At 44.3% G+C, this 10,277-nt stretch overlaps 1 protein-coding gene across 1 annotated transcript; it reads right to left on the bottom strand.

Moving 5' to 3' along the window:
• Positions 1–3,207: 3,207 nt before the first annotated feature.
• On the bottom strand, positions 3,208–9,114 carry GRPEL1 (GrpE like 1, mitochondrial). The gene is made up of 4 exons (XM_032186809.1): positions 9,038–9,114; positions 8,480–8,648; positions 6,840–6,921; positions 3,208–4,553 (listed from the first exon to the last, which is right to left on the bottom strand). The coding sequence occupies exons 1-4, from the start codon at positions 9,100–9,102 to the stop codon at positions 4,207–4,209; spliced, it is 663 nt and encodes a 220-aa protein (XP_032042700.1). The 5' UTR covers positions 9,103–9,114; the 3' UTR covers positions 3,208–4,206.
• Positions 9,115–10,277: the final 1,163 nt, after the last annotated feature.

Genomic DNA, 10,277 nt, shown 5'->3' on the forward strand with positions numbered 1-10,277 from the left:
CAGAGCCAGCAGCGTGAAGGCAGCGTTAGCAGGCGGTTCAGAACAGAGGGTACAGATACAAAGCCAGCATTTCCAAGGAGAAACACAAAACCAAACTCTAGTGCCTTTTTCTTTTGAGCTTGTGATATTCTGTCCCTTGGAAAAGGAAAGGGCTATGTCCTCTCTGATGTCACTTCTTGTTTGGCTCACCTGTGGGCTCCCTGAGGCAGACCCGTGGCAGGGGTGTAACTGCCCGCGCGTGCCGAGCAGCTTCACCAACACGCGCGTACAAAGAGCACACAAGCCAAGTTCAGAAGGTGTAAACCAGGATTTCCTCTGGCCTACTCCCGTGGAAAGGAAGGAATCCTTTCTAGGACTGTAGTTATGCAATGCGGTTCTTCCCGCACCCCGTTTCCCAGCTGCCATAACACTGGTGGTGGTCAGGAGCCTCAGCTCTGTGTGGCTGGGAGCTTAAAAGAATTGTGGGTCTTCTGATTTTTTTTTCTCAAATATAACTTTTATATTTCTATAGTGCTTCGGCACACCTAAGTCTAACTGAAGCAATAGCCTGATGCCAATCTGAACAATAACTTAAAAAACAAAAAACCTAGGCACCAATGAGTCATTTAAATGCTGTAGAAATTAATTCTGTGCTTACACTTTGCTTAATTCCTCAGCCCCTCCAAAATGTTTCTTTGGTGCTAGACGTAACTTATTGAACATCAAAATGAATGTAAAATAAAAGTATTTTTAATGTATGAAATATGGATATCAATATTTATTTTATACTTGCAAGCAAATTCAAGGTGGTAAATGTTTGCTTTAGCAAATGCTGCTCCCTTGGAAAGGGCTTCCCTAGAAGCAATGTCTCAGTGTCAGCTGTGCTTTTAATTTTAAAGGTGACTTGCACTAGAGGATGCTGCTGTTCCATATTTTCACGTGGAACCGATTTAGCCTAAGCATTCCTTCGTTATGAGCTGCTGTTTTGTTTTCTTCAGTTGAGATGCAGTTATCTTAATCCAGCAATTGACTCGAGCTCTGCTGCTTCTCTTGTGTGGTGAAGGGGCTGAGAACAACCACGGCAAATGCTCTTCAGCTTGTCTTTATCAGCTTGTGTTTATCAGGAAGCCTTTCCTGTAGTGTACAAATACTCCAGGCTTCATGTGGCTAATGAAAAGGTGTTTGATATGCTTACCTCTTGACTATTTTCCTGACTAAAAAATTTCCTAATGCTAGTACCTGCCTAACAGCATCGATGTAAGGCTATGAAGAAGTGCCAGTCCATCAGCTGTTCAGAACAGCAGTCCTCTGCTACTGGTCGAGGCAGCAGTAATTGTTTGGCTGCTGGTCACTTACTTCCATCAGTCCAGTGATGCTTTACAGCACTATTTGCTCACTAATAAAGGAGCAGTAACCTCTGTGCTCTGTGTGCGACCCAGCCCAAAGGGCTCGTTAGGCAGCATGCTGGATGCAGACCTCCTGCCCTATGTCCTGCCCGGTCCCAGCAAGCACTAAGAACTCCACAAGTGGGTTTGCACCAGTCTTGGACCACAAACAGCCTCGTTAATCACACAACCTAAGCACTCTGCCATTATTCTCTTGTGTGGTGGCTGCATCAAATTTCTTTGCGACTGTAACTGACTTCCTTAGCCTTTTGGTTTCCTATTCTTTCTTGCAAAATGTTTTTTGCATGTGCCCCGGTTGCTCTTAAGCGATGATGAATTAAAATACTGTGAAGGAAGGCACCTGGTGAGCACTTTAAGTTCATCAGCTGCTTCCTTAAAGGGAATGTTGCACTCATTTGAGTGGTGTACTGGTGTCGCTGTGCCAGACACACAAATGCCTGTGCTGAAATCATGTAAAACCTAACTGATGTTGTGCGCACTCAGCATTTTACTAGGTTTTTGCATTGTATATTGGTAAATAAACTTGTATTAAAATTTCTTTCCATCATTGATTTCATGGCAATGTAGCTTGTATTGCAATGATGAAAATCACTAAAACTCCCAGTTGTAAATAGCGACGCTTTTAGCTAAATGGTGGTGGGCAGAGAAATGATCTTGCTCAGTCAGCTGAGCCAAAGGCACTGGCAGCTTTGTGAACTGCTCTTATGCTTAAGCTTCAGAGCCACCTGGGCTTTGGTTCCTTCCGTGCCTCCAACCTGTACACTGCTGTACAGCCGTGGTCTCTCTTGCTAAAGGTTCTCCTTATTGACAGCCTCTCGGAAGGGGCAGGCTGAGGGAAAGGAACAAGTCAGCTCAGCTGCTATTAAAGATACGAGTTTGAGTCTTGTGCTGAACCTTTACCAGTAAGTTGTGTTCAACTATACCTTGAATTAAGTAACGTAGGCAAAAAAAGACACTATGAGGTGCTGGAGCTCATTGACAAGATCTTGATTTGCTGGGGAAGAACCTGGTCCTCTGCCTTAGTTGTCCTGCTGGAAGAATCTACACTGATGAAGTTCAATTTAGTTTAGGTAAGAGCGGGTTTTGTTTGCTTTTAAAAAGGTACAGAAGTTAATGCTGGTCCCTTAAGGGCATGTCACAGCTGAACACAGGTTCCAGCCTCCATCCCACTTCACACAGCCACAGCTGCGAGGAAGTTACTACCAAATTCACTTCAGCTGTATGGAATCCCTTTCTCCTGTAGTTTTATGCTCAATCCTTGCCTTTTCATCTCTGTTCTTGATTAGTTTAAGAAGTTAACACTCAAGCTGTCTTCACAGTCACCAAAAATTATTCTCCCTCCCCTATCCAGTCAAAGCATTGATTTTGTTAGTTGAGAAAGACTAAGTGAATTCCCAAGCGTGATTAACCCCAAAACAGCCATATGCACTTTGGCTGTTCCTAGTTGCCTGTCTGGTTCTCATGAGGCAAACCAGCATTGGAAAAAATCTTAAATAATCACTTCTCACTACGAATAGGTGTAGTGTTCAGTCAACTGTTGGCAACTCTGCACCTGAATTTAAAAAAATAAAAAAAATACTAGAGCCTTTAAACTAAGAAGCTCCTTAATCCGAGACAGCCAGAAGTGAAGGTGAAAAATTCAGAAGTACTTACTGTTTGTTTACCAGGTCCTAGATAAGGTGCATAACTTTGGTGTTTGTCTTGTGTGTTAAACACCTGGGCTTTGAAGCTCTAAGAGGACGGACACTTTGTCAGCTCTGTGACTTGCCAAGTCCCATCCACTCCGATCCAGGTGAGCAGACAGATGCAGAACAAAGCGCTCTGTTAATCACTGTATTGTATTTTAGGCTGATTCTGCACAACTGGGAGCAGCAGGTGGAATTAAATGTGACAAGAGCTGCATGTGGGCAAAGTTCTGTTGCAGCCTAAGACCCAAGATGAATAAATGAAAGAAGTGGAGATGAAACCATTCACATTTGTGTTTGAGCCACTTACATGCAATTATTTATGTAATTCTAAAATATAGTAGGTACCAAACTCTCGGCTATTCACTTCTATAGGTATTCTATATAGGTATATTTCAGCAGGGTTTTACCTACAGTTTGCATAACAAACTGATTGTAGAGCTTGGAAGTTACAGGACTATCAAAATTGTTTAAACCAATTTATACAATATTAAATTAAAAATCCAGAGATAGGATAAGTTCCATTGGTTCTTCAATGCCATACAAGTATTAGATGGTTTTCGTGAGTTAACTTTACTGGAGAACTAATAGGGTGGAACAGTTACGAAGCATGTCTGCTCTCCCCTGCCTTTTATTTACAGGTCAGAAGTCACAAAGGTTTCAGTTTCAGATGTTGAGACTATTTCTGAATAGGCATACTTAAAAAAAACAAAAAAACATATCCATCAGCATGCAAAAGCTGATGGATACTTGCAGAGAACTGGTCTTCTGTTTTACCTCACCTGCTTCTGCAATGTTAGGTTCTAAAAACCAAAAGGAACTCTTTGAACCATTGTGTGGACTTTCAGTCTATGCGGTGATAAAAAGGTTCTTGTGAGCATTTACTTCCTTTCAGTGTAACACACTGTCAGAAGTCACGGCTGTAGTAAATATTATTCAAAGAGAGCTTAAAGAACACCCATGTTGAAGGCCACTAAGCAACAGAAATTCATTGTTTGCTTCACTTTGACTGGGAGACCTCAACGGATTCATTGAAACCTCTTGTGGGACAGGGGAATAAGGAAAGCATGATGTAAGAGAAAAACCATCCAGCTGTTTAATAATTGTATGGCATTGTCAATTCTCTGATTAAGCAGCTAAGCGTCTTTCACAACACCCACCAAGGCCGGCCGCAGCGTACGCCCGTGCAGCTTATAGCCAATCTTGGATACTAGTGCGATAGTGCCCGGCTCCTTCCCCTCCATGGGAGCGTGGAACAGCGCCTCGTGTTCGTAGGGATCGAACTTGGCTCCGACAGGATTCAGTCTGAGCAGGCCGTGTTTTTTGAACACTTTCTGAATCTGTACTTCTGTCATGACAAGACCCTCATACAAGCTCTTCAGGTGAGGATTTTCATCCTTAATTTCTTCTTTTGGAACACTTTCTGTTGCTTTCTCCAAAATGTCTGCAACTTCTAGTAAGTCCTTACAGAAGCTCTGAATCCCTAAAAAGAAACAGAAGGGGCAGAAATGGGATTAGTCTGGTGAGGGAAGCAAGCATTAGAAAACCAAACAACAAAACCAAGTAAGCACAAACCAAACACTACACGCTAACCTGTAACCTTTTAGGTTTTTGAGAAGGCGTAACATAGTAAACATTTGGGATTAAGAAGTCCTTCCTGGTTTTGCCTGATGACACAGAACTATTACAGATGCAATAAAATTCACACCCCACTTCTAGTTATAAGTGGAAAGTACCTCAACTCATACTTCGAAGAGCTGAAGCTGGTGAGCTGACTTTAACAGTTAGCTGTTAATTAATATTAACAGAAGTTACCAAAACCTTCAGATGGCTTCGAGGCATCCCTCGTGTTAAGGAACGTATCTTTTGTCTCTTCCATTGTGGGATTCACCTCAAGTCCAAAGCATTACATTGCCCTACTCCTCCCCTTTAATCTGATGCACTAAAAATATCTGCAGACGAAAAAGCTTGTAGTCAGACTGAGGAGAGCTCTGAAGAGTTGAACAGGCATTCTTCAGTAAAGGAACTCCCATCTCTTCCCTCCCACTACAAGCCACTTTTACGGCGAGTCAGAAGCTGAGCTTCACAAGGAGTGAATAATTCCTAAACTAACAGCAGCCCATGTCCTGAAGGTGATCTCTGGCTCACTCTAGAGGAATCCGGATTAATCTCCCTTCAGGTAAATTGTCTCAAGCAATCACGAAAGACCAACACAACTTAGTTGAATAACATTTCTATACAGAGGTAAGACAATGACAAAGTACACTGCATTCTGGTAGCCTTGATCATTTAGTCTTTTAATCACTCAGCCTTTTTAATTCTTCCTCCCCACCCCTTACCAAGAAGGAATTGCAGCATTACCAGAGAACAAGTCTTTGGTTTAAACAAAATGAACTACAGAAGCACCTTGCAAGATCTACAGGGATCAACTAGTTCTCAGGAAAAAGTCACTGTAATAACTGCACAACTCTTTAGAGAGCTGTAACTACAAGCATCCAATTAGTTCCAAAAATATTAACACATGAATCAAAACTTTAAGTTTAGCCTGAAACTATGGTTAGGGCTTAAGTGTCTAAAGCACCTATTAACAAGTTGCCTAGTGATCTGGATCAAACCTAACCAGACTCTTCAAGAAGTTTCTTGTTTTGTTGTTTGTTTAAATGATCTCTCTAGGTATCTATGACTGCATCTCTGTGGATTTACGCAAGTCTCAGGAGTTTCTCTTCCCTAACAGAAAGAGCAATCCTGTATGAACGATGAAACTTATAATCACGCAGATTATCTTTAATTTACTTTTCATGAGAAGTTGTATTTGAATATTTATTTCTATGATAGCATCTCTGGGCTCAGCTGTGACTCAAGGCCCTTCTGCAATACACAGCACATCAGTGAAACAGCGCTTACTGAAAAAGAATTTCAGGATGAAGCATTCAAACATCCATAAAAATTGTACAATGCCATGCAACTCAGTGATTTTTTTTTTTTAAACACGCACATTAACTAAAAATCCTGTATGCAGAAATTGAAACTTTTGCATTCAGAATAAAACTATACAGCTGGCAAAGGAGGGTAACTAATTTTTCAAGTTGGAGTGACAGTCAAACACTTAGATGACATAGCACTCTTCTACATTTTTTGCACAGCTCTGTAAAACAGAAATTGGAACATCAGAAAGCTCTATCAGATGTCAGCAGCTCTTGAAGAAAGGTACATTTCTAGCATGCCTCAAAACCAGCAATTGGACATTCCTAGCAGTGTACTACCTGTATCTGAAAGCTGTGGCCTTCAGCAGAACAGGAATGTTATTTGAATATAAAAGGTAAAACAAACAAACAAGAACAACGATAACAACAAAACATGGGAAAAGATAAAAGCAAGCTAGTATTCCATGCTCTTGGTTGTTTTTTTGCACTCTGTTTTGAGACCAAGCACGTGAAAAAGGCGAACTTCAGGCTGCAAACCTCACTAAAGAAAGATGTGCCAATGCAATATGGGTAGGAAATCACGTCAAATTTAAAGAAAAATTCAAATTGTTGACTACAGCTTGCTCAGTCTTGCCCTTGTCTAGAGTAAGATGATTACAATTCCGATACAAAGCAAGGAACCATTTAAACCTCTGTCCCTCAAATACATCTTTTTTAAACCCAGTATCCAGAATAACTGTAAAGTAGAACTTGTCAAAACTTCTGGACAGTCAACTCAACTGTTCAGGCTTTGCACTTGATCTTGTTATTCCTGTGCCTTATACACAAAAAGAGCCTCCACTGACCGTATAACTTTGCCTCTTCTACTAGTTTCTGGCTTCTTTGCCTCACGTTTTCTGCATCTGCCAAGGCGCGCTTGTACTTGTCCTGAAGAAGAAAAACAAGTTAGAGAAGAGGTTTCATTCCAAGCAGTCGAGTAGTTGACAATGATTCAAAACTGCAAAGTCAGTATAAAACAACTCTTTTTTTTAAAAACAGTTACATTGCCTAAATCCTCTGTCTAAAGAGTAATCTGAAGACAATATGGCAATTATCACAGCATCCCTCTTACAAAGGTAAATGCTTGCTTCACGTCAGTGCAGACAGAAGTGAGGGAGAGAAAGTAAGACTTCCAGACTCAGTGTTTGTTAACAGCTTAGCTGGAAAAACAAACAAACAAAAAACGCTATGAAGTGTTAAGACATGAAATTTTCTGAATTGAAGACTTCTGTTTTTTTTTGGTAAGTGTTCACAGAAAGCCTTCATAAGCCATAAGGTATTCTGACACCATAGCAAACAAGATTCAACCCAAGCATTACTTTCAAACCATCTCTTCCCTCTACATATGTACCACAGGGTGTCCCTCCAAGTTTTTCAAACCTTACAAACTACAAACCCTAACTCTGTTTATCAGGTTAAGCTTAGGTGTGTTCCTAGCAAGATGTCCATGCAGTAAATGTATTTATAACTAAATTCTATTTGAGGTGGGGTGCTCCATGATCTAAACCAGAACTCCACACTGGGCTTTCACACTCAGGAAGCTTGACTTTCACGTGCATGTGAAGAATTACAAAACTGATTAAAAACAGTCAACAAGTTGACTGAAGAGACACCTTAGGTAGCCAATTGCAAATACTGTCAACAGAAGCATTAAAGGATGTCTCTGTCCTTCAGTGCTTTGGTAAGGGCAGCAGAAAGGAATCTCAGTCCACTTATGATGTATAGGCACTGCTTCCACAGAAGCTTCTGGACTACCTCTTTAAGTCCCACATGCTCTAGAAAGACATTTTACACAAAGCACTCATCCAGAAAAGCAATGCCTTTATTTAACCCACATCTGCCACCTCTCAGGGCATTCTTCACTCTCTGCTAAGTCATGCACGAGCTCGAATGCAAGATGCTTTAGGCCAGAGAGAAGGAACATGACACGCTAGTCTTGTGTTTAACGATATCTCTAGAAGAGATGGGTTGAAACTCTCACTTCAAAAGCATGTAATAAGTACAGTATTATACAAAAACTAAGAATCATTAACTTTAACCTTTGGAAAAGTCAGCAGCTGTTTTCAGAAAGGCTAGCGGAATACACACCTCAAAAGCATTCTAGCCCTTAAATGAACTTTCAAAAATTATTTTTCCACTGAGCAAAAATCTCAGTGTAATGAAATCAGTGAAACCCAGTAACAAATTTTCAGCCTAGCGGAGGTCCAGTTATACCCAGAAATCAACATGAAACTGCCCACAGTCATTTTGGACCAGGAAGGGCTGCACGTAAGGTCTCGCAGCGTATCTAAGCTTACGTTTAAGGAACTCACTGAATTACAGCTTCATTACATCAGCTGCACCGCAGTCACGTTACCGCGAGCAGACTGAGCACTGAGAACCTGCCACCAAGATGTGAGGCGTGCAGTTTGGGAGGGCGGCAAAGCGACCGCCACAGGGCACTCACGGTGACTTCTTTCAGCTGCTCCTCCAGCCTGGCCTTCTCCTCGCCCAACATCTTCTCGGCGGGGCTGGCTTCGGCCTTCTGCTCGCCGGGGCTCTGGCTCTGCTCCTCCTCCACATTCTGCCCGGGGTTTTTCTGCTGCGTCGCCACACAGAGCAGTCGCGGAGCCGTCCTGGGGCAAAGAAAGAGGAGAATAACGTTAATGGGGCGCCTTTTTTTGTAAGAGATCAGCGCTTTTTGGACATTTCACCTCACCAGCGGGGCATTTCTCCTCACAAACCGACCCCCCCGTGGCCCTCGCGTTATGGCCCGCACCCACACGCCGACTCCTGTCCTGTGGCGTTGCCCTGCGGCCCGTTCCGCCGCCGCCCCGCTCCCCACAGGTTTCGGGATTTTTCCCCTCCCCACCGCATCCCACACGCGAGGCCGGCCCCAGGGCGCTGGCTCAGGGCTCGCTGTCGCTTCCCAGCCTCGTTTAACCCGGCCCGGGGCTGGGGGAGCCCGGCCTGGCCCCGCCGTCCCGGCTCGGTCCCGATCGCGGCCCCGGCCCCGCTCCCTCACCTCAGCGCCCAGCCCAGCAGCGGGGAGCGCGAGCGCAACGCGCCCCGGGCCGCCACCGCCGCCATGGCTCCTGCCTTGCCCGGCCGCCGCCAATCAGCGAGCTGAGGGGCCGTGAGGGACGCGGCCAACAGCCAATCCGCGGGGGGGATGAGGGCGTCAGGCCATAAGGAGCGGGAGGGAGGGAGGGCAGGGGGCGGGACTTGCAGCTCTTCCGGGCAGCCTGTGGTGGGAGGCGGGGGGCGGCGGCCATTTTGTGTGGGGAGGGAGGCGGGGGCGGACAGGAGGGGGCGGCTCTGCGGCGGGCGGGCAGGCAGGGAGGGCTCTCCTCACCCCGCTGCGGGGCTGTAAGTGACAGGAGAGACAGCTGGCCGAGGTCAGGAAGGGGTCTCCTGTCAGAGCTGGTTAGGCTGAGAACGAGGAGATTGGGTAGCCGCAGGTGGTGCGGTCTGTGTACCTGAGCCTGCCCTGTGGGAGCTGGGACTGACGGGGCTGAGGCTCAGCTTCTGGAACTGCCCTCGTTACGAGTAATAAATACCTGCTTGGGGCGCTGGGCTGTGGGAAAAGCCCTTTTTCCTTACTGCAGCTGGCTGTGGTTGGTTTTCAAACTTCCACTTGGAGCTTGTCATCATATACATGTATACACATCCACTGTAACTGGTCTGTAACACGCTGTTTGGACAACAAACACCATCTAAAATTTGATTTTTTTGGTCAAAAAGGGTAATGTTGTTAACACTGTTAAACACAGCTGCCTGCTTGTGCTGCTCATTTCTACCAGTGCCCTGTGTAACTGGAGGCCACAGAAATCCACCTTGGTGATACCCCAATGGCTTCTTTACCTCATCAGTCTTGTCAGTTGTTTTGTGATCATCATTTTGAAGAGGAAAAAAGCCACACCCAAGTATTGCATGGTCCTAAAGTGAGAGCTAGATGACTCACAGGTGCCTGAACACCAGCTGTTCACCTGATTTCTGCAGGCATTTCTGCACTTTCCAAAATCAGTCTGAAGGATAACGAAGATGCAGATACCATAATGCAAGTTCGTAAATTATACATTCAAGAGTATGATTAAAGTATTATTAAAAAGAAGCTGCAGAAGAAATTCTAGCTTGCTACATGAGAATCCTGCAAAATCTAGCACCTTGCTAAGTTAAAATGTGGCAGACTGCACTAAGTTTTCAGCACAGCCTTTATTTGGGACGGTTTGCTCATCTATGATGTGCCACGTCATGGCCTCTGC

This window comes from Aythya fuligula, chromosome 4, assembly GCF_009819795.1.
Source record: "Aythya fuligula isolate bAytFul2 chromosome 4, bAytFul2.pri, whole genome shotgun sequence".
NCBI classification, from domain to species: domain Eukaryota; kingdom Metazoa; phylum Chordata; class Aves; order Anseriformes; family Anatidae; genus Aythya; species Aythya fuligula.